Source organism: Blastomyces gilchristii, assembly GCF_000003855.2.
Source record: "Blastomyces gilchristii SLH14081 genomic scaffold supercont1.4, whole genome shotgun sequence".
In the NCBI taxonomy this organism is placed as follows: Eukaryota; Fungi; Ascomycota; class Eurotiomycetes; order Onygenales; family Ajellomycetaceae; genus Blastomyces; species Blastomyces gilchristii.
Window position 1 is genome coordinate 1202719 of NW_003101679.1, and position 23994 is coordinate 1226712.

General features: G+C 42.4%; 8 protein-coding genes across 8 annotated transcripts; 3 read left to right on the top strand and 5 right to left on the bottom strand.

The window, feature by feature from the left end:
• Positions 1–6: 6 nt before the first annotated feature.
• On the top strand, positions 7–3300 carry BDBG_02782 (PEK protein kinase). The gene has a single exon (XM_031720950.1). The coding sequence runs from the start codon at positions 643–645 to the stop codon at positions 3085–3087; it is 2445 nt and encodes an 814-aa protein (XP_031577302.1). The 5' UTR covers positions 7–642; the 3' UTR covers positions 3088–3300.
• BDBG_02783 (alcohol dehydrogenase) lies at positions 3275–5046 on the bottom strand. The gene is made up of 2 exons (XM_002626560.2): positions 3856–5046; positions 3275–3753 (listed from the first exon to the last, which is right to left on the bottom strand). Exons 1-2 carry the CDS (start codon positions 4729–4731, stop codon positions 3529–3531), a joined length of 1101 nt encoding a protein of 366 aa, XP_002626606.1. The 5' UTR covers positions 4732–5046; the 3' UTR covers positions 3275–3528.
• A 425-nt stretch (positions 5047–5471) lies between these two features.
• BDBG_02784 (3-demethylubiquinone-9 3-methyltransferase) lies at positions 5472–7202 on the bottom strand. The gene is made up of 2 exons (XM_031720951.1): positions 7019–7202; positions 5472–6867 (listed from the first exon to the last, which is right to left on the bottom strand). Exon 2 carries the CDS (start codon positions 6127–6129, stop codon positions 5653–5655), a length of 477 nt encoding a protein of 158 aa, XP_031577303.1. The 5' UTR covers positions 6130–6867; positions 7019–7202; the 3' UTR covers positions 5472–5652.
• Positions 7203–7585: 383 nt separating this feature from the next.
• Positions 7586–10185, top strand: BDBG_02785 (mannosyl-oligosaccharide alpha-1,2-mannosidase). Its single transcript, XM_002626562.2, has 3 exons — positions 7586–8954; positions 9022–9515; positions 9607–10185. The coding sequence occupies exons 1-3, from the start codon at positions 7980–7982 to the stop codon at positions 9899–9901; spliced, it is 1764 nt and encodes a 587-aa protein (XP_002626608.1). The 5' UTR covers positions 7586–7979; the 3' UTR covers positions 9902–10185.
• Positions 10186–11371: 1186 nt separating this feature from the next.
• On the bottom strand, positions 11372–11687 carry BDBG_02786 (uncharacterized protein; the record flags this gene model as incomplete). The annotated part of the gene is made up of 2 exons (XM_031720952.1): positions 11372–11620; positions 11669–11687. 2 exons carry the CDS (start codon positions 11685–11687, stop codon positions 11445–11447), a joined length of 195 nt encoding a protein of 64 aa, XP_031577304.1. The 3' UTR covers positions 11372–11444.
• Positions 11688–11859: 172 nt separating this feature from the next.
• BDBG_16654 (uncharacterized protein) lies at positions 11860–12523 on the bottom strand. The gene has a single exon (XM_031724561.1). It carries the CDS (start codon positions 12388–12390, stop codon positions 12196–12198), a length of 195 nt encoding a protein of 64 aa, XP_031577305.1. The 5' UTR covers positions 12391–12523; the 3' UTR covers positions 11860–12195.
• Positions 12524–12655: 132 nt separating this feature from the next.
• BDBG_02787 (SacI domain-containing protein) lies at positions 12656–17661 on the top strand. Its single transcript, XM_031720953.1, has one exon. The coding sequence runs from the start codon at positions 12775–12777 to the stop codon at positions 15580–15582; it is 2808 nt and encodes a 935-aa protein (XP_031577306.1). The 5' UTR covers positions 12656–12774; the 3' UTR covers positions 15583–17661.
• BDBG_02788 (uncharacterized protein) lies at positions 15084–18308 on the bottom strand. Its single transcript, XM_031720954.1, has 4 exons — positions 18011–18308; positions 17763–17934; positions 17225–17700; positions 15084–17069 (listed from the first exon to the last, which is right to left on the bottom strand). Exons 1-4 carry the CDS (start codon positions 18164–18166, stop codon positions 16020–16022), a joined length of 1854 nt encoding a protein of 617 aa, XP_031577307.1. The 5' UTR covers positions 18167–18308; the 3' UTR covers positions 15084–16019.
• Between the last annotated feature and the right edge of the window lie 5686 nt (positions 18309–23994).

Genomic DNA, 23994 nt, shown 5'->3' on the forward strand with positions numbered 1-23994 from the left:
TTCAGCCTCAACTTGCGCGAGGCTCATTCAGTTGAACCTCCAGTGCTTGTGCTCCAATTTGATATCGACCAAATGGGTATCGATATGCCATGATCCAACATGTTTATTACTGGGATGACTTTTATCTTTTTATAGTGGAATCCTAGCCACTAATTTGTGCAGCTCCCTCAGGCAGAGAGGCAAGCCACCGGCGCCCTTCGAGCTATATCAAATGGAATCTGATCGAAACTCACAGGCTCAAATATCATAATATCCATGTTTTTGAACCCTTTTGACCCTGGTAATTCAAGAATCCCCAGCGCAAAACTTCCAACTGCTTAGATTCACTAGGGGACCTCTTTTTTCACTTCACTGTTCACTAGTTCCTGCATTCTCCAATATCACTTACAGAATGCTGCTAGAAACATGTCATTGTCATTCTGATTGTGTGTAATGTCTGTTTATACTTCGCACGTTACCTTTGTTTACAGTAATATGATACAGTCTTTCTTTTTTTTCCATTCTACACACTCCTTTCTGAAATGATTGTTGCCCATTGTGCTTGAGTTTCCTTGCCATCCCTCGTTAAACCTCATTTTAAATATTCGATCTCCTCGTCGAGTCCAGAAGAGTGCAAAAAATACGGAAAAACACAGACGCATAATGTCTACCCTATTTCGTTCTCCGGAAGATATCTCGTCTTCCGATTCCGAACCTCTGCCGGAGTTTGACCCTGGTGAGACCGACGAATGGCCGGGACACTCCCAAAAGGCTCCCACAGACACAAGCACCGATACTGCCGAGGCTTCAACCCGTTCTCATGAATACGGAACGTCTCAGTATGAGCAAGTTGAGACAAGTAATCGCCTTGACCAGGGGGATATCCCCGAACTCAATGCAGAAGGACAGGCTGCTATGATGACTGCCGCCCTCCTAGAATTCTATTGCAACAGTCGCGCTGCTGACATCCTCAATGGGCAACCAGGATCCCATGGACCATATACTCGAGATTCTCCTGAAGCGAAATTCTTAGGAAGGCATATGTATGCCTACAAGTCGCAGTTCTTGTCTCATCATGGTGTTATTGCAGGGGGAGTCGATGGGGAGGATTGGGAAAGTACGAGACAGTATTATAGAGATAACCTGGATGTGCTTGGTATGGCTGCCTTAGGAGATGCGGACTTGGGCGGCCGGTCCCCTCGCCCATCATCGAGGGGAGCTGTTAGACAGGCTGCAGGAATGGTAGATACAGAGCAACTTCAAAAGCGATTAGAAGGCCTCGATCTTGAAAACATAAGGAACTTCACTCCACGTGGCGCTTCCCGCCCTAGTCTTCAAAGACGTATTACTGACAAAGCCCATGCTGAAGCTCCCAATGAGTCCATGCCGCCAAATATTGCGGATCTCGTAAAGCATACTCGTACTCCGTTCCCGCAGCTTCCCATCAACTTACCTGTTCTATATCCACAAGCTATGAATTTCCCCACTTCCCGCTATACGATTGAGTTTGAAGAGGAAGCAATGATTGGCAGAGGGTCATATGGTGCTGTATACCGCGTGAGACATCACGTTGATGGCCAAGTTTATGCTGTGAAAAAAATACCGCTGGGAGAGAAACGACTGCGGCAAGTGCAGGAACGTGGTTTGAGAGGTCTAGATCATATCCTGAAGGAGGTTAGAACGCTCGCTCGGTTAGAGCACCCAAATGTTGTGCGTTATTTCGGTGCTTGGGCTGAATGCCCCAGTGGCCCAATTATCGAGACTTCCCCTACGAGCTTTCCAGTTGGTCATCGCGAGATGGACGATAATCAACAGCCACTCCTGAGCCCCGTATCGTCATCACCACGAAACGATGAATTAAACTTTAGCATCGTGTTTGAGGACTCCAGCCACGGAATCGTATTCGAGAACTCTTCCACAAATCGTGAAAGTGAAGTTGACGAGAGTGAACTCTCACACGACACTCCCGGCGCACGACGCGATAAGCAGAAATTTTATCAAAAATCAAGTGGCAGAGGTGACACCGTAGACGATGAAGTCCAGTCTCTTCCACGCCATTTTGACTTCCCAACCCCTGGCCACACAACAACGGAGAGTGAAACAAATGATGATGTTTTTTCTGACGGGATGGGGCATAGTGGCTCCATGGCCCATGTCAACCGGAAAATTGACCTAGTGAAACCTGGCCCTGTCCTTATGTTGCATATACAAATGTCGCTACATCCCTTGAGCCTGGCAAAATATCTGACTGCGAAGCCCGTCGCGCCAGGTCCCAAACCCCCGCAACATTGCTACCATCTAGTTCCTTCTCTCAAAATCATTCTGGGAGTCTTGGCTGGCGTGGAGTATCTGCATGCCACTGGCATAGTGCATCGGGACCTAAAGCCTGCAAACATTTTCCTTTCTCCAGCAGGTGCGCAGGACAGCCCATGTCCAACATGCAAGAAAGCTGGTACAGAAAGGACTTGGTACACGGCACCTCGCATCGGTGATTTCGGCCTCGTTGCAGAAATATCCCAATGCCAGGATGAAGATAAAGGGCTTCTGTGTAGTTCCACAGGGACCCATGTCCGTCCTGTTGGCACGGAATTCTACCGACCGCCCATCGTCACATCCTCATACCCTACCACACGTCACAGCACACACCATGGAATCAATGACAATGGCGGTGGCCACGGTGACAATGAGATACACCATAATAAGATACGCAGTGCCCTCAGCATCGACGAAAGCCTAGACGTTTTCGCGCTTGGTGTCATCCTCTTTGAACTACTATATAAGTTTGAGACCCGAATGGAGCGCCAAATGACGCTCTGTGATCTGACCTGTTCACCCAATCCGCGGATGAAGCACCAGCGCAGGCCCTCCAGACTCGTGCCTAAACTTCCATCTGACTTCGCAACCAAGGTTGATTGTTCGGGGATCTTCAAAGATGAGAGTGAGAGTGGTACTACGGATATCCTTAGAAAGTTGACTGGATGTATAAAGGGAATGCTCGATCCGGATCCTCGTTGCAGATGGTCATGTAAGGATGTGCAGCGATGTTTGAATGACATAGTATCCAGGTATGAAAACCCAACCTGGACCGGTGATGTCGGAATAAATTAGAAGCAAAGCCATTCTTGCTGCTTTCTTCTTTGGGTTTCAAGCGCATGATTCTCCCCTCCTTTTATGTCTCCATCCCTTTTCGGAGCCTGGTGTTTCCTTTGTTAACTTCTTTTTCCTTCCAACGGCGCTATGTCGCTCTTAGATGACTTCCAATACTAAATATCCTAGAGTTTGATTGTGGTAAAGCTTCTGAGAAAAGGCGAAAGACCTTGTAAGATTTAATTCTTGGCTCTGGATTGCCCAAATCCATTTGTTTGCTTTTGGTGACTGTATATACAGTAGTTCGTGCAGTTCATGCACAGTACATCGCCACTCTTCTGGAGCAGTATCTCACTCACTATGCTTGTAGGAATCAAACGGGAAATCATGGTTATCTCCCTTTCAAAATGGGCAATAGCGAAAGGGTGAAACGAAGCGGATGAAGGCGGAGTAAGTTCGTAGTTATAGCGCAGCCCGGCCGCTTTCATTTTCATCAACATATATCACTGCCTTTCCATATATTTTCCGCGCCTGTAGGTCTGACATGGCATTGCGCACCTCACTCAACCCACGGTATCTTTTTTCAAACGTCACTGGCTTGACGGCATTAGACTTTATGAGGTTCATCAATCCATCCCATATCAGTTTGGTTTCATTAGGATTTCTGCGATTGGTTTCCCCGTATCGCTATTATCGTATGCGCCCAGTCAGCTGTCTGAGGTAAACCCCATATCTCCGGAATTGAAAAGGGGGGGGGTAGGAAGTGGAGGCTGTGCAGGAAGAACTCACGTAACCTATCACAACCGCCTGTCTCAACAAAATCCGATTAACAGACAATTGCTCCATAACACCCTCTCTCCCTGCAAACCCCACGAGAACAATCTTTCCAGCGACAGGCCTCAAGCATCTCAAACTCTCTTTAACCAACCCAACATTATCAATGACTACATCCACCCCCTTCCCCTCTGTGATCTTCCTAACGTTGCTCGTCCAACTTTCACCACCATCTCCCTTCCCACCCGTCTCCACAATCGCATCCACACATCCAAGGCCCCTAAGCATCCTCACCTTCTCCGAATCCCCTAAGCTCCTCACACCTGCAATCACCCTCGCCCCGCACGCCTTAGCTATCTGGCAAGCATAAACACCAACCCCTCCTGCCGCCCCATGAATTAGCACCCACTGCCCATCCCCCACATCCCCACGCATCACAACGGCCCCATATGCCACTGACGCCGTAGCCGCGAGGCCAGCTGCGTCTTTAAACGCCCATCCTGGAGGGATGCGGTGGAGAGAGCCGACGGGGACGACAATGCGCTCTGCAAAGGCACCCGGGCCGGCTCCGAAGACTTTGTCGCCGATTTGGAGTGGGTGTTCGTCTGCTGTATCGTGATTGCTCGTGCGGGCAAGGGGTGTGGTGGGCGCGGGTTCGCCGAGGGCGATTATTGTGCCAGAAAATTCGAGGCCGAGGGTAAAAGGGGGCCGGATTAGAGAGGTGTTGTTTTGGTGCTTGCCCTGCGCGTAGAGGAGATCGACGTGGTTTAGGGCTGCGCAGTGGATTCTTATCAGCGCTTCGTTGGGGCTGGGGGGTGGTGGGATGGGGATCGTTTGTGGGCTGATGGAGGAGAGGGGGGCGGAGAAGTCGGTTATGTGGATTGCTTGCATGGTTTTTGCTATTTGTGAAGGAAGGTCTCAAGCAAGGATGGAAGGTAGGGAAAGGTGTTTGGTAGAGGCGTGGTGGGCTAGGAGTTATCGTTTACTATCGTAGTTCGTTTGAGAAGATTTAGTTGAGAGGGCAGCGCGGAGGTCTGGGTACGTCGAGTCATTGCGAGGAGTGATTTCAATTAACTCATCGTCAACGACCTCAATTGAATCGCCAGTATGAGAGTCTGAGCCTCGGATTAAAAAGTTGGGCCTAGTCTTCCCTAGGTTTCTGTTTGATGCGCATTTGAATTCTTCTTCGCGCCCTACCTAGCTACATTATTGGTAATTTTGATTGGTTCGCTGTTTGTATAGTAGTTACATGTACCTCGGGAGCTAGGATATTGGTATCGGGCCGAGTTTGTGGGGTAACCGGTGCCGAAGCTTATCGGACTTCGGGATTGAGATGGGAGACGTTCCGGTCACTTTCAAGCAATCCAAAATGTACTGCACTAGGGATTTCATGAGTGGTACCCCGAAGGTACCTACGAAATATGCCAGGAGACATCAGGAGGGGATACTTTCCAACTGAATCACGATTGCTATGCGGAAAACAAGGCTACGACAACTCTGGATAAAAAAAGAGGACCAAAAACTCTTTCATTTCAAATTTGAAAACTCTCCTTCGATCCAAAAAAAAAAAAAAAAAAAAAAAAAAAAAAAAAAATGAAATGAAATGAAAATGAAAAATGAAATGAAAAATGAAAAAATGAAAAATGAAAAAAAAAATGAAAAAAAAGAAAAAGGTGGTTTGAAAACTATGGGCGGGGTAAGCCAAAACATACTATGTAACAGCTCCCTGTAGACTGCTCTCTTGTCCCTTGCTAATATATATATATATATATATATGTTGTTCCATCATCGTGAGGGGCGACCTCAATCACCTCAATCACCTCCATCAAACGCCTTCTTCAACGTCGCAATATCAAACTTGATGCTGTTCAACATCGCATCCGTAACCGTAACCCTCTTTGCCTTCTCCTTGTCGGAATCTCCCATCATCTCCATCAAGCATTTCGGAACAATCTGCCATGAGACGCCAAATTTATCGGTGACCCAACCACACTGTGACTCTTTGCCGCCATCCACGAGCAACGCCGCCCACAAACGGTCAACCTCGTCCTGATCCTCGCAAATGGTGAAAAGGGACGCTGCCGGGGAGAGGGTGAAATAAGTGCCGCCATTCAGGAGAGATATCTCCTGGCCGTCGAGAACGAGTGTGACCAGAGTATCGAAGCTGCTGACTATGCGAGAATTTTTAAAGAGGGAGACGTAGAACTCGGCTGCCTTGATGGCGTCTTTCTCGAACCAGAGACATGTGTGAATTTTGTGCGAGGGAACGGTGAAAGTTGGGAGGGACATGGTGGTCAGAGGAAGGAGTAAAGGTTTTTTTCTTTGGTGTTGGGTGGATAAATTTCCAATTGATCAATTTTGACCCCGAGAGTTTAGATTATGGTATGCTCATATTGTTCCTGCGGAGCTCCAGAGATTGAGATGCGCTTGGGGTGGGAAAGGAAGGATCTTTTTATGTCCTGGCTACGTCGCATCAACCTTCCCCTCTTCATCTCATCGACCAACGCTATCTGAAGCTTGTAGATGTGACTCATTGACCCTTGAACAACCCTGGAAGAGTTGATTCTGTGGGATGCAAACCCCTTGATGCTCAAATCCGGTCGAACAAGCCGACAATACGAAATCATTTCAGGCAGCAATCACGTGTTTTCAGGCCACTGGATCTTTAACGCCCATTCCCATACACATCTCACCAAACACCCCCTCATCCATTTGGTTTTCAGGAGGGGAAATGCGTTTGCAGGCTGATCATATATCGGAGTTCGGGCCAATTCAAATTGGGACCCTGTCTTCTTTGAAGCGTACGGCCGTTATTTGTCTTGGGAGTTCAGTTCCGACTGCTCTGCGAACTTGTATCCGGGGATAATAAAATTTTGGACGCGCTCCGCTGGAATAAACAGGAACCCATCTCCTATCTGAAATTAATGAAGAACATCTTTAAGAACATCACGTTGTGGTCCCTATGCCCTTTGAATGGAGCCCCATGTCGAGTAAGTTATTTCCAAAGCGTGTTAAAATCTACGTCTACTATAACCGGGCGGTATTTTAACTTAGCAGCTTCCTGAATGAACTGCGATTTTGGAGGGGAGGCGGGATCACCTAATTGGCATTTGAAGGGTATCTTCTTCATATGGTGAAGCGTTCTTGCGTTTATATCGAACAATGAGAACTAACTCACCTTGCTGCCCTTCATCCTGCTTGCTTGCCCGATATATGACACAGCCGATATGAATGAATAGGCGGCCGGTGTCCGGCGGCGCTTGCCCAAGAACAAAAGCGCATTTTTGCAAAAACTTTGGCTTCCTGTGGGTCATGCTGCATTTATATGATTTTTAACCGATTTATAAATAATATTTCGTCCCCTTTGTTGCTTCAATTTCCCCAGAAAATGGATTGCTTGGAAAAACTTGGCAGCACCAGAGACATTCACACGCGTGGAGCAAAACTGGGCCCAAAAAATTGCTGGTCCACTGATATGCAAGCTAACTTGACACAAGCTTGCTAAGGCGAGCCAAGCGGCCCCACAGGGCCCACCGCTGGGCAAGAAGACCCAACATAGAAGCCCCGAGCAGCGCCTGGACGGCCTGGAACCCCGTTAGCCGGACGCCTAATCCTTGGGGCTGCTCGCGCAGCTGCCGCCCTAGCCAAGCTTACGTCACTGCCAACCAGGGGCAGCCCCCCCTGGAAACATTTTTGCCGCCAATCGGGGAGACTTAAGCAATACCCAGGCAAACATCATGGCTATTTTTGTGGCTCTGGAACAAGATCAAACATGAGCTAAGACAGAATAATGGGTCTGTAGTGGAACTTGGGAGCCCTGAGTTTTCCTGAAATGCAAAGAAGACCAATCCCATCCCGTCGAAGCAATGCCCGATTGGCCTGATCCTAGCAAGCTTGAGTTTCTTTGGAGCCTTGAGAACGAGCATGGAAGAAGCAGATGAATTGTAAATTTTTGGAACCCCAGATTTCACGAGCAATGGCATTTCTCTTCGGTTGCAATTGCAATCTTTTCTTCTCATCTTCTTACTCCTTCCTTTAACCTGTGCGATGATACTCAGGGCAATCGTTTCGTCGTCGTTGCCGCTCTTTTCTTTTCGGTCTTTTCATTTTGAATAATACACTCCTTTCAACATTCTGCAATGGCTTGGATTCGACGATGGGTCATCACCCTAATTTTCACTTTTGTTTTCCTATTCACTTTGCTTCACATAAATAATCTTTCATCGCCCGACTCGACGTCCTCTGTCTCCTCACCACCCGCAAGACGAAAACAGAAAGTTGTTCACAATTGGTTCAGGCGGCATGTCATCAAATACCCTGTGACGTCTATGGTCCCTCTTCCAACCACGAAACCCGTACCAATTCCAAAAATCCAATTTGAATTTGGAAATGAGGATCCAAATTCCAAGGCAATTAGAGAATCTCGCCGGGATTTAGTAAAAAAGGCATTCCTCCATACATGGAAAGGATATAAGGAATATGCCTGGTTGAAGGATGAGCTTGCACCCGTTAACGGTGGGGCGAGGAATCCATACGGTGGGTGGGGTGCAACGTTAGTTGATACGCTGGATACGTTGTGGCTCATGGGCTTGGAGAAGGAATTCAAGGAGGCTGTTGCGGCAGTTAAGCACATTGACTTCTCGTCTAGTAACATGTTAATGCTAAATGTGTTTGAAACGAATATTCGGTATTTGGGTGGATTTCTAGCAGCCTACGATCTTTCAGAGGGAGCTTATCCGGTCCTTTTGCAAAAAGCGGTAGAAGTAGGAGATCTTCTATACATTGCATTCGATACTCCGAATCGAATGCCCGTTCTCCGTTGGTACTGGCCTGGGGCAAGGGATGGTGATAACCAGGAGTCAAGCACGCTAAATAATCTTGCTGAACTCGGGTCATTATCCCTCGAATTCACAAGGCTATCGCAGATTACCGGGGACCACAAGTACTATGATGCCATCCATCGGATCACAAATATACTTCAGGAGCACCAGTTTAACACAAAGATTCCTGGATTATGGCCGCTATCTGTCGATACTCAAACTCCCTCATTTACTAGGGATCGTCGATTCACTTTTGGTAGCATGGCAGATTCTCTGTATGAGTATCTACCGAAAGTACGAAACTCAAATACCGATGCATCTGCCCTTCCATGATCTGGTGGCTAATAATGCATCAATTTAGGAATATATCTTACTCGGTGGCCGGAACCAGCAGTACAAAGACATGTACGAAAAAGCCATCGAAGTGGCCAAGAAACACATTTTTTTCCGGCCCATGACCAAAGACAGTGATGACATCCTGATTTCCGGAACTGCATATATTGGAGGAACAACAATGGTCACACTCAGACCCGAAGGACAACACCTTACGTGCTTTGTAGGGGGTATGGTTGCCCTTGGTGCTAAGGTCTTCAATCGCCCTGAGGAACTCGAGATCGCCAGAAAACTCGCAGAAGGTTGTATCTGGGCATACAAAGCCACTCCCAGTGGGGTAATGCCAGAGACGTTCGAGGTAGTCCCCTGTGAGGACCAGGCGGATTGCAAGTGGCGACCGGAGTCGTGGTTTATTGGTGAAATTCATGACGGGGCTTCAGACAGCGACTACGAGCGCATGGGCCGGGAACAGGGGAAGGTTGCCGGATTTTCCACAATTATCCAAAGGGGATATTCTTTAAGGTATTTATTTTATTTTATTTATTGCTCCTCCCGCCCCTTCCCTATTAAAATATCAAGGACCCTGCCGATTTTAACACACCATACAAAACAGGCCCGAGGCTATCGAATCCGTCTTCATCCTCTACCGCATCACTGGCGACAGGAGCCTCCAAGACAAAGGTTGGGAAATGTTCTCTGCCATCGAGAAGCATGCGAAGACGGAGTTCGCTTACGGCGGCCTGGATGATGTCACGTCGCCAAAACCGAGGGTGGAGAATGAGATGGAGTCGTTCTGGACTGGGGAGACGTTGAAATATTTTTATCTTCTGTTTAGCGAGCCGGATCTCGCGAGTTTGGACAAGTATGTTTTTAATACGGAGGCGCATCCGTTTTTGATGGATTGGTAAATAGATGAGGCTTGTTGGTTGGTTTGGTTTGTTTGGAGAATATGGGTGTTAAATTATAGAAAGTCGCATGCATAGAGTGGTCTAAAGGATAGATGGTATGTATACTGCAACAAGGGGTGGGTGCTTTTTGCATTTTGAGGCTGGAATCGTTATTTTCCTTAGGTTTGTATTATTATTGTGGGACTAGATCAGGCGTTTCGAGAATATATTGACTTCTATACAGGTAGCTATCCCAAGTGTCATCTTGTAGTTTTTTCTTTTCTTTTTCTTTATTTCCTTCCTGGATATCAGCATATGTGGATAACGTAGCATCATCATTTGAGAGGAACGGGGAAGGCATCATTAGAAATAACCTGAGCCATCATATCTTGTTTTAACTTGTCGACATTTGATCCTACAGGATGGGCAGGGGGGCAGGGAAATTTGAAAACTTAGTTTAATCATGATGACAGTCCCTGAACTGCGGGACGTCTGTGAATGCTAGATCGACACCTGCAGCAACAACGCGCGAGCTAGAAGACCAGTGGGGGAGAGTACCACGACCACAACTAAGCGGCATATTCGTTTTTTATCTTTGTCACATTCATGACTTTCAGCGTGCCGTCCGCGATACTTTTCCGAAATAAACGAGTAGGCAAGATGCAGTAATCGCCTATCAACCCTGGGCAGTATGTCTTTCACTTTCCACTATGAGATGTTCGGGGGAATCCGCTGTAGGTAACCAGCAACTTAACCATGTCAATAAGGAAGCAACCCGCGTACATATGGGCTTAAGGGCAGCCGCTGGGAGACACAGTTCAGGATCTTGCTCTTGGTTACCTCAGGAGTTTTGGTAACACCCAAATTTTTGTGGCTAACTTCTGGCCGGAGCATATGGGAAAATAGGTTGCATCTCTGCATGACGAAGGTCTCAAATGAACCTAGCCCTGACCAACCTTACCCTGTGGCACCATCGAGAGGTGTCACGGCACTCTGCTAACCGAACAGACATATCTCTCGGTTGGTCGAATGAGGGGTTGCTTGCCGTTCTAGTAGACATTTGTTTGGAATGATGCACAAATCTTCTTCCATGCCGATCAAATCCTATTTCCAGGGACGTATCAGAAACATTAGTTTCTGTTCTTAGCGGCTGCCTTGTCGTACCGTTCTCCACGAACAATCGTAGATAGAGGGCGATCCACAGCATCGTCAACAATTGAAACCCATTGCTTAATCAAACAAGGGATACCTTTCCCACGGACGCGGCATATGAAGCTGGCACCTCCATTAGAATTTCGCACGAGCCCAAGAATGTTGACAACAGTGAGACACCCTGTTCAGCCACCATCACCAAGACAATATATTTGCTCCCATATTCCGGTCGACACTCTGTTGTGCAGACTTCGTAGCATTTTCTCTGACTGTGGGCCATTCGCCCAGCCATACATTGCTAGTTCAATGTTTCGGGATGTAATATGTCCAATGTGTCTGAAATAAAACAATATGAGAGTACCTAGAACGTCAAGGCAAGGGGTTCCCGCGCGATTTTGAGATTCAGATATCATTAGATACCTTGGATTGTAGCAGCCATTCGTAGCTCCATACTAGCGGCGAACCTCGCCAAACTCCTCAGCATCAAACCCCACAGGTAGAAATAGATATCTGAAAAACTGAGCACCTGTTTGTCCTCTGTCACATCGACTCCTTCAAATTCAACAGAAGTAGCTACAAGAAGAAGAGCTATAATGAGTAGTGATTTGTTATGTAAACAATGACTTGAGGGCTTACCATTTGTCAGTCTTCTCATTGTGGATAAGATTCTGAGCCTGCAATCCCAAGGACGTCCGTGAAAGCTAAATAGCTCACTATAAGTAGTCATGACTAGTAAGTAAAGGTCCAAATAGTAAAGGGCTGCTACTTATGTCAGACTCCTTTCAAATGAAGCTCTGACCACATTGCGCTTCCAGAGAGGGTAGCTCCAGAAATCAGTCAGTGAGACACCTGGGAGTTCATCACAATAAACATCAGATAGCCTTTTGACAGGCATTTTAGGCCCGTCTTGCCATGAGCTCACAACATTGAGCAGCTTGGGGATCACTGTGCATTTCTTCTTGTTGAAGCGAGTGTGGGAGTGCAGCTCATTACATGTCCAGCCTGCTGGCACTGTTTCTGCTAGCTGAGTGCAAACTCCTGAGTTGAAACTAGGCAGGAACTCTGGGGGTACTCTATGGGCAAGATTTATTCCAGTTTGCTGATATATGTAGACATGTGTATCCTTAGTGTATTTGTACTTTGACAAACACCCGTCTCCTGTTCTATCTGCCCTGGAAAATCTCCTTGTAGTGATAGACAGCCTGGGCCTCGGCTTTGCCTCTGTGGATGCTGGGGAGTGAGGGCAGCAGAGTTGACTTCTCAGTGATTTTCTCATTGATGCGCCAGACATGGCAGTGCAGCTTGAAATTGTCCCCCAGATTGCCTATCCAGATGTTGGGGAAGTTGACGCGACCCATGTTAAGGAATAGAAAAACAACTTGACAGCGGCATACTCAGGAGTAGCAATCTTGCGGCGAAAATAGAACCTACAATGAATCAAAAGGATGCGTTTAGTTTGATCTTGCAGTAATGTACATACAAATACATAGTTACATACATCTCCCACCGAGCATACCAGCATAGCATAGCACACTACACTCCAACAAAATATGATATCACGTGATAGTTAACTAGTTAACTAATTGCTCTCTGTCCAAGGGGAAACGTATGACGTAACGCCATCAACGTCGCGCTATCCTATCGAGATAAGGGACTTTTTGAACATACACTTGACCAAGGTCCCATCCAAGGTAACTCGTCTTGCCCTTTATTTTGGCCATACCGCATGTTTTCTAGTTTCAATGGAGAGTTTCGATAATGTGACGCGACCCCTCAAAACACTTATCGAAAGTGAGGAGCAGGGCTCACTGGATGCAACTATTCCTGAGCCAGCACGACCAGCATCTTGTGATATCAATATCAAAGATACGAAGCTAAATGGCACTACGACCCCATTCGAGGAGCAGTCAGTTACCCGCGGCCTTGCCAACCATGTGCCAATATTTGACGAGGGTACGGAGGCTGGAGATGAGGAGCCAAATGTCGCCGAATCCTTTGAACGGACGTCTTCCCCTTCCACTGGGGCCCAGAGAAGTCGGCATTTCCTCGATGGGAAGATAGGAGATGACTGGGTCTCCAGAATGCACAAGTTCTCGCTATATGAGACTTCAACGCGGTATTACATGGTGGGCATGGATTTGTTGGAGCAACGTTTCCGGATTCTAAAGATCGAGCGCACTTCTGAGCTGGACGATCTCAACATCTCAGAAGACGATACCGTTTACACCAAAAGTGAAATGAATGAGCTCCTAGATGCGGTTGATGATGGAAACAAAAGCTCTGGTGGCTTAAAGCTTAGATGCAGTTCCTGGGGCCTACTAGGTTTCATTAAATTTACTGGGCCATACTACATGCTTCTGGTCACGAGAAGAAGTCAAGTTGCAATGATTGGCGGACACTATATCTACCAGATTGACGGCACAGAACTTGTACCATTAACCTCTACAGCATCAGCCCGAACTAAATCTGAAAAAAATGCTGAGGAGGCAAGATTCATTGCCATTATGAATAATGTCGATTTAACACGATCCTTTTACTTCAGTTACTCTTATAACATCACTCGAACGCTGCAACGAAATATTTCTTACGAACGAGAGAAACTACAAAGAGGAAGTTCTGACGGTCGCGACGTTGATCACAATCCAATGTTTGTTTGGAATTATTACATGTTGGAACCTGTGGTTTCCCTTTTTAAGAATGCGTTTGACTGGTGCCTCCCGATCATACACGGATATGTTGATCAGTCGATGATATCCGTCTATGGAAGACTAGTATATGTAACCATAATTGCCCGCCGGTCTAGATTCTTTGCAGGGGCACGATTTCTGAAGCGCGGCGCAAACGATCTTGGTTACGTCGCCAACGATGTTGAAACCGAACAGATTGTCTCCGAAATGTTGACCACCTCCTTTCATTCTCCTGGACCAAAGCTTTACGCAAATCCTCAGTACACTTCGTATGTACAACACCGTGGTAGTATTCCATTGCATTGGACGCAGGACAGTACAGGGGTCAGCCCGAAGCCCGATATTGAGCTGAATCTTGTTGACCCGTTCTATTCGGCTGCTGCTCTTCATTTCAATAACCTGTTCGAACGATATGGCGCACCCGTGTACGTCTTGAACCTTATCAAAGCCAGGGAGAGAGTCCCACGGGAATCCAAATTGCTAACGGAGTTTACGAATGCCATTACCTACCTAAATCAATTTCTGCCTGAAGATAAGAAAATTCTTTACAAAGCTTGGGACATGAGTCGAGCGTCAAAGAGTCGTGATCAAGATGTCATCGGCACGTTAGAGGACATCGCTGAGGATATAATACCAAAGACAGGGTTTTTCCGCAACGGCAAGGATGCTGAATCCGGGTTGCAGTTACAAAATGGCATTGCAAGAACAAATTGTATCGACTGCCTTGACCGAACGAATGCCGCCCAGTTTGTCATTGGTAAGCGGGCGCTGGGATATCAACTCCATGCCTTGGGGATTATCGACGAAGTATCCGTCGAGTATGACACCGATGCGATGAACTTGTTCACTACCATGTGGCATCATCATGGCGATACAATAGCAGTTCAATATGGTGGATCACACCTCGTGAACACCATGGCGACCTATAGAAAAATCAACCAGTGGACGAGCCATTCCAGAGATATGGTTGAAAGCTTTAAACGATATTATAACAATTCCTTTCTCGATGCGCAGCGCCAGGAAGCGTACAACTTATTCCTAGGGAACTACATATTTTCCCACGGCCAGCCCATGTTGTGGGAACTTGCCACGGATTATTATCTCCATCATTCGGATCCACGAGTACGGTCGAACAACTATAATTATATAAACTGGTTCAATCCAGAATACTTGAAACCTCACCAAACACCGTCAGCCGTGGTTCCAAAAGGTGTAAAGAATCCCCAGGTCAACAACTACGACGACTACTGGCTAGAATACTACCGTCCGTTGGCCGTGTCTTCCTTTTCCAAAATCTTCTCAAACAAGATGAAATCAACAATACGTTATCTTCCTTTCCGATCGATCCAAGGGGTTCAGTACAACTTCAGTCCATTTGTCGTGCGTGTGGTTAACGAACCCGATGGTCGTGAGAAGAAACCATCCCGCCGAAAAGGCGTCACCATCCAAGAACCATCAGATATCCAAAGCGAAGACGCACGCTCCATGAACTCCTTCGTCGACTCATCAGCTGTCTCTAAACCTATCCAGAACTGGCTCCAGCAACCTCCCTCTGCCGAGAAACACCCGCCCCAGACCGGTATCATGAAAGCACCCCGTTTCGAAACTTCCGACAGCCCAGAAACCTATATGGCCAACAACTCACATGCTCCTAGTAAAGCACAACTCATCCAATGGAGTCTGGACGAGCTAGTCTACGAATCACTCCACCCATCAGTCTCCGCTGTGGAGGCAGAAGAGTACGAACGCTACATCAATCACCCTCTCAAAGTCCCCCTTGTCGTGACCTCAGAGGACACGCTGGCTGCCGGCTTCGCTGGCGGAGCGTGGATCAAACCCTTGACCTTTCGAATATGCCAATAAATTCACACTCGACGATGCTAACTTGGACTTATTAGCGGAGGATAATTTGCCAGACTATCTTGAGTTTGTCAATGTGAGTGAGGAAGGATTGACAGTCATAGCAGAGGACCACGATAAGAAAAGGGTACAAGCGTTATCGGCAGTGGTTGAGAGGAAAGAGCCTGTTCAAGCAGCGAGTTGATTCGTGATACGTAGTTCTTTGTCTCAGCTCATGGTTATGAGGGTGCGCTGTCTGTACTGTGGCGTACATTTCTCTCTTGCGTTTTCATCGTTTAACTAATTGGATAATATCCCATGACGATACATTTATACCCTACACTTGTTGATCTTGGAGGACATAGGTGTTAGACTCCATAGCTTCAAAAATTTAATATTGTTTTAACGAAAGGAAAATTGTTGAGACAAATATCACGCAATTGTCGGAGCGAAGTGAATTGTTACCCCTCTTTGCTATCAAAATACTCATTATCGATCAGCAGACCACTCAACCTCGTATCCCCTTGAACCAACTTTCCAAATTCACTATCAACATCAATAACTTGTCCCTTCCCTCCCTTGTCTCCACCCTGTTCTCCTATTTCATTACCAGTCTCCTCCATAGCCGGACCCACGCACTCCTCGATCGCAATCCTTACTACTGCAACTACGACCTTAAGCCCACCCTGTAGCTGAAGTAACTCTGCCTTCTGTCCACTGCCATTGTCGCCCCCAGTGCCTATCCCTATATCTACCAAACCATCACAGATATGCAACCAACAGGCACACAACCCGCCTAGTATCTCTGCCCGCCACCTCCAAATTCTCGGCCATGCGTTCAAGACTAGCATTCTTGTCGCTTCAACCGCCGCAGCAAGAAGTGGCGGGAATACTGTTCCAAACGGGTTGGACAATGTGGCTGAAATCATCGGAACGAGATCTTGGAGATGCTTGGTGGTGTGGATACCTAACTCCGAGAGGACCGGTGGGAGCTGGAAGAGAAGGAGGGTAGAGAGGCGGGGATATGGATACGAGGATATTGAGGTGTTTTCAATCGGGCGAGGGTTGCTGGTGTGGTGATAAGAGTGAAGGATGCCGTGGCGCAGGAGGTTAGTGAGAGATTCCACACGCTTTTGAGATTCGGAATCTAGTTTCGGTCTGGATTGGGTGGGTCTTAGTGGTGTTGATGTAGGTTGGAGTAGGGGTGAAGGGAAACGAGTGCGGATTACGGCGTGAAGTGCTGGGTAGGCATATTGGAGAAGATGAATGGATTCAGGCTCAGGTGTGATTGTAGGAAGGGAGAGCAGGCAAGGGTTAAGAGCGTCTTGGAATACTGAATCCAGGTTTGTGCGCTGGAGTATATCTGAGTTTGACTGTTCAAGGGGAGCTAGGAATTTCGACAGCAACTCGCAGCCCTTGGCCTTGAATGAGAGGGTTTCGTCATCTATTAAGGATAGGATTGCTGGGACAAGGAGAGGGAATTGCGATTCAAGTGCGAGTTTGTCAGATGGCTAATAGGGTGGATTCTCTCTATTAGTATATCTCATCTCCATTGAAATTTTAGAAGCATATTAGAAACATTTATCTGTTGTTACAGCGAGCTGGCAGTGGATTTCCATTGTTTTAGTGTCAGGGGTACCGTAGAAAATAGTAACTGTCAACGTACCGAATATCTTCCAATAACCCAAGAAAGTACCGTAATCAGGTACACATCTCTAAGCTTCCACGGCTTGGACTCTGGGTCAAAAATGCTCGGGTCAAATCTTGGTTGTGGAAGAGGGTGGACATTTTTTCTGCCTGCAGCTGTCACCGCGGGCGTCTTCGTCTTCGAAAACAATGGCTTTATTTTCTTTCTAAGAATATCTTCCTGAATAGCAGCCAACTCTCCTCTCGTCCCTGAGCCAAGGCATGACTCATAGTTTTGAAGAATAGTTGAGGACTCATTGAATGCACGCTCCGTCGTCCAAGGGTCCTTCCTGCACGTGAAGGCGGCTAGGGAGGCGATGACATCAATTGCATCCTCGTCTTCAAGGTTTTCGATAGGGCTAATCAAATTGAGAAGTCCTAAAACCGATACTCCAACACTTGATTTTAGTCGGGCCAATTTGTATGTTCCGGGTTGTGAGCGTTTTGAGTCTTCGTCTACTCAACGGTGATTAGCGAAAATACATTTATTCTCCCAAAGATGTTTAAATCAAACTCACTATCGGCAAGCTGCGCGTTTTCCCATAAAACAGTAACATCTTCATTTGGTAGCACAGCGCGGGCAGTCCAGAATGTCAGGAATCTTGCCGCTTCTCGATCTTCCCTTTGTAATAAACCGGGCTGCCTGGTAGCCCTCAAGACTGCCTCCACGAGGAGAAGATCTTCGCATTGCTAGCAGAATAATATTAGTAACGAACGAACTTGTGTATGCTCTCTGTGGCATTCGCCTTAATAACTTTAAACATGCCTTTTCAGTAGTGACAGAGGGTTCATTTGCACTGATCTCGGACCACAGGTCAGGCAGGCTTATATCAGACTCAATCTGAGATGTATCAAGATGATAGTTGGCTTTGTCGTCCACGGCTTTCAAGCTTTTGCAAGCTGCTATCCTATACTGGTGCATGAGGGCGAATTATTGCCACATGGAGTACACATCAATTTCCTTAAATCAATTAATGGTGCCAGTGTTTGTATTATTGGAGCCGGCAAATATAGTACTTGTACAGTATGCAGTAGACTTTAAATTCACTAGTAAACTCATTGGTCAGGAAGCAGAAAATGTAGGATAGTTGAAGGTTGTATTGATAGATCTATCTACAAGAATTATCTCAGCAAGCTCAGACGCTTCTCCAGATATTCCATTGCTGTTTTAACACTGGATTGATGATTATGTCATGAGCTAACCTCAAATAAGTAATAAGCTAATCCAAATAGTGTTGGTGATTACTAGGTACACCTACCCTAGTCACGTGCCACCCCAACCTATTCATTTAGTGTAACTCGCGTAGTTAGATTATAACACAACAACATTATCCTCCAAGAGGTTATGAAGCCCTCATTAAGCTAATGAAAACTGCTGAAATAATGTGCTAACTACATCTTCATGTATCATTACATGTGCCTAGATGTTTTTTTATAAGTGATTGAACTCATGATTAATCTAAGATTCAGAGAAATGCCTGACTTAATAAAAGAATACATGTCTTCAAGACAGAGAAATGAGAAAATGTCAGAGCAGTAAATGCAAGATCACAGATCACTGTCAATGTTAATAATGAATTAGAAGACAGCTTCTAAGATATTTAAGCTGAATGAAATCATTGCAGAGAAACAGTCTGATGAGTTCAATGTATACAAAGACTCAGTTAAAGATATTATTAGTGAGATATCAGATAATACAGAAGATTCAAGTGACTGAAATAACAATAGCTCTGTAAGTGAGAAGACTTATATAAGATTAGAAATTACAAGACTTCAGCATGAAGTCAAGTGAATAAAGATAGATAAAAGTGAAAATGAAGAGTTTAGTACAGATTTAATAAACTATCTTTAATAAAAGAGTAGAACATCTGTATTAATAAAAATTCTTAATAAATTCAGAGATTAAGTAAGATTTATAAAGAAATCTATTATACTCACTGACTCTGTAAATTATTCTATATAAAAAGAAGAAATTCTGCTTATAGTAAGATAATCTGAAATAGATGATATTCTTAATAATAAGCAGATTAATTCTGATAAGAATGTCAGTATAAATATATAACATTTTTAATTAGAACAGAATATCTGACTATATAACTATATATAATCTGTAATTATCTTACAGATCAAATCTTACTTTATTATACTTAAGAAGTTTCAACTATCTGCTTATTCTCTATAATCTATTATAGAGAATAATTTCACTGAGAGATCTGCTATCTGCAGAACTCATCTATTTCAAGAATTAATTAAGATGATATTAAAATCAAAGAATTCTGATTATATATTTATTGAATATTTAATTATAATCAGAACTGATTATATCTGATTAAAATATAATATTAAAGATTTCATGTTTTTTAACAGACTTCTTACAGAGATTAGTAAAGATTGATTATCTTTTATAAAGAATTAAATAAATGTAATAGAGAAGAATGAGAATGCTAGAATACTTAAAAATAATTTTATAGAATTGTATTGAGATATTCTTCTACAATTGTCAGCTACTGATAAATCTCTCATCTCTGATAAAAAGATCTCTGCAAATAATACTTAAGATAAGAAGAAGGAGAAGGTCTCTGAGAACAAGAACAAAGATTTTATCAAGTTAAATAGAAAGAGTAATAATGCTATCAAAACATGTTATTATTGTCAGAAGATTGACCACATTCAAACAGATTACTGATTGAAATTTCCTGAAAAACACTCTACTAGCCGCAGTAAGAACAAGAATAAAGACAGAAATGCAGAGAATACAGATGCTGCTTCTGTTCACAATGTCATAAAGTAAGTATTTTGCATCAAGGAAAAGGCCTATGTGAGTGATTAGATAGGAAAAGATACCTGAATTCTAGACTCTGAATTGAGTGCTCACATTACACCTCACAGAGATCTTATCATGGCAAAACCTCAGAAGGTGAAAGTGATGTTGAAAATAACAGATGAAATAGTGATCCCTGCTGCAGCTATAGAAGATATGAAGATTTCAGTGAAAGAGATGAATATGCTGTTAAATAATGTCTGCTATGTCTCAAAGTTAGAAGTGAATCTCATGAGTATGAGTAAGCTTATACATCAGAGTTATACCTATAAGCAGTTAACATATGAGAATAATTATACTATGTTGATTATGTCTTCTGACTGCATGTTCTCATTTACAGTAAGATTAAATGAGAATGATATCTATGAGATGAAAAGACTGGTTACATACAGAGACTTGATCTGAACTTACAATGATGCAATGACATTAAAAGCTAGAACATCTAAATCCCGCAGATATTGCAAAAATGACAGTAGACTCACATCTAGAAATGAGAATTATTGATCAATGAGCTTTATCATTCTGCAAAGTCTGTGTTCAGACAAAAATAACATGTTCAATCTTCGTATCTATGACATGAGCTGTTAAGCCAGTAATGAGATTCTTCATCAATCTGACAGGGGGTGGAAAAACACTTTTCAACAGGAATGACACTCTCACTAGAGAGGGTGCAAGTTATTAATTGAGTATAACAGATAATGAAACCTGTTGTATAATACTGAGTTGATGAATGATGAAAAAGTGAAAATATACTCACATCTACAAGTTGATAATAAGGGAGCAATTGATCTAGCAAAGAGAGAATTCTTAATATGAAGGTCATATCATATTGAGATTAGATATCATATTCTCTATAATTTGATTGAAAAAGAGGAAATCATGATGAAACATGTTGATTCTACAGTGAATATAGCTGACAGACTCACCAAGTCACTGACGAAGCCTGTGTTTGAAGATTTTATTAAAAGAATTGATTTGAAAGAGATCAGAAAGAAATGATTGAATGATAATAATAATACAGTAAATCAGTGAATTTTGCATGTATTTCTTGATTTTTATGATTATTACTGTACAGATGTCTTTCCTAATAAGGAAATCAGGGTTCAATTGATGTAATTAATTATTATTGCATTTTCAAAAGATTTGAGAATAAGAGAGGCCCCGGGTGGCGGCTTATAGGTCACAGTGTAGCAAGAGGGGGTGTTGGTGATTACTACACCTACTCTAGTCACGTGCCACCTCAATCTATTCATTTAGTGTAACTCGCGTAGTTAGATTACAATATAATAACATTATTCTTCAAGAAATAGTAAAATGTTGATGATTACTACACCTACTCTAGTCACGTGTCATCTCAATCTATTTAGTGTAACTCGCGTAGTTAGATTATAACATAACAATGTTATTCTTTAAGAGATTATGAAGTTCTTTACAAGCAATGAAAATCACTGAAATAATATGTTAACTACATCTTCACATATTATTACATGTACCTAGATGTTTTTTATTGATTAATTGAACTCATAATTAATCTAAGATCTAGAGAAATATCTGACTTAATAAAAGAATATATATCTTCAAGATAAAGAAATGAGAAAATATCAGAGTAGTAAATACAAGATCACAGATCACTGTTAATATTAATAATAAATCAGAAGACAGCTCTTAAGATGTTTAAGCTGAATGAAATCATTATAGAGAAACAGTCTGATGAGTTTAATAAATATAAAGACTTAGTTAAAGATATCAGTGAGATATTAAATAATACAGAGAACTTAAATAACTGAAATAATAATAGCTCAGTGAGTGAGAAGACTTATATAAGACTAGAAAGTACAAGACTTCAGTATGAGATTGAGTGAATAAAGATTAGTAGAAGTGACTCTGTAGATAATGAGATAAAAGCAGATCTGATAGAATATCTTCAATAGAAAGAGAAAATATCTATTATAATAAAAGTTCTTAAAGAATTCAGAAGCTAAGTAAGACTTATTAAAAGACTAATAATTCTCACTAAATTTATTAATTACTTAATATAGAGAGAGAAAATTCTTTTAACTGTAGAGTAGTCTGAAACTGATAATATTCTTAAAGATAATAATCTTGATAAGAATATTACTATAAATATACAACATTTCTGAAAAGAATACAATCTTTGATTATATAATTATATATAATCTACAATTACTCTGCAGACTAAGACTTATTTTACTATATTTAAAAAGTTTAAATTATCAGCTTATACTCTATAAACTATTATAGAGAATAACTTTTCTGAGAGATCTACTATATATAAAACTTATTTATTTAAAGAGCTTATTAAAATAATCTTTAAAAGCAAAGAATCTGACAGAGCTTTTATTAAATAATTAATTATTATCAGAACTGATTATATCTGTCTGAAATATAAAATTAAAGATGTCATATTTTTCAATAGATTACTAATAGAAGTTAATAGAGATTGAACATTCTTTATAAAGAATAGAATAAATCAGATTGATAAGAACAATTCAAGATCTTTAGAAGAAGACTTTATAAAGTTATATTATAACATACTTCTATAACTTTCTACTGTGAAAAATAGTAGTACTGAATCTATGAAAAATCCTGTGAATAACACTCAAGACAAGAATAAGAAAGACAAGAATAAAGATAATGACAAGAATAAGAACACTGAATTCAAACCTGAATATAGAGATAATGATGCAAGAACCTGCTATCATTGTTAAAAGATTGATTATATTCAGACTGACTGTTGAAAGAAATACTCTGAGAAACATTCTTTGAATTTGAATTTCAACATCAATAGAAATAAGAATAAAGACAAGAATGCAGAGAATACAGATGCTGCTTCTGTTCACAATATTATAAAGTAAGTATTTTATATTAAAGAAAAGATCTATATAAGTAACTAGACAGAAAAAGATATCTGAATTCTAGACTCTGAATCAGACACTTATATCACATCTCACAGAGATCTTGTTATGACAAAATCTCAGAAGATAAAAGTGATGTTAAAAATGACAGATGAAATAATGATTCTTGCTGCAGCTATAGAAGATACAAAGATTTCAGTGAAAGAGATAAATATACTATTAAATAATATCTGCTATATTCTGAAGTTAGAAGTGAATCTTATGAGTATAAGTAAGCTTATACATCAGAGTTATATTTATAAGCAGTTAATATATAAGAATAATTATACTATGTTAATTATATCTCTTGACTGTATATTCTCATTTACAGCAAGATTAAATGAGAATGATATCTATGAGATGAAAAGACTGATTATATACAGAGACTTGATTCAGTTTACTATACTTAATAGTGATTTTGAACCTGTGAATATATTACAGGTGAAAGATGATACAATATTAACACTATCTGAAAGAAATAATATAAAGATTATAGAACTTACAATAATACAATGATATTAAAAGCTAGAACATCTAAATCTCACAGATATTACAAAAATAATAATAGATTTATATTTAGAAATGAGAATTATTGATCAATGAGCTTTATCATTCTACAAAGTCTGTGTTCAGATAAAAATAATATATTCAATCTTCATATCTATGACATAAGCTGTTAAGTCAGTAATGAGATTCTTCATCAATCTGATAGAGAATGAAAAAACACTTTTCAACAGAAATAACACTCTCACTAGAGAGAGTGCAAGCTACTGATTGAGTATAATGAATAATACAATCTGTTATAGATGAGTAATTCTTATAATAAGAAAGAAAGAATCTACTGTAAGATTAATAAACTTTATTATGAGTATTAAAATAACTATATAATATTAAGTTGAAACTCTATACTAGAATGATGAAGAAGAGTTCAAAAGTCAAGAACTTAAGATCTACTATCAGAGTAAAGAAATAATATATGAAATAACTACATCTGACACATCATAATTAAATGAC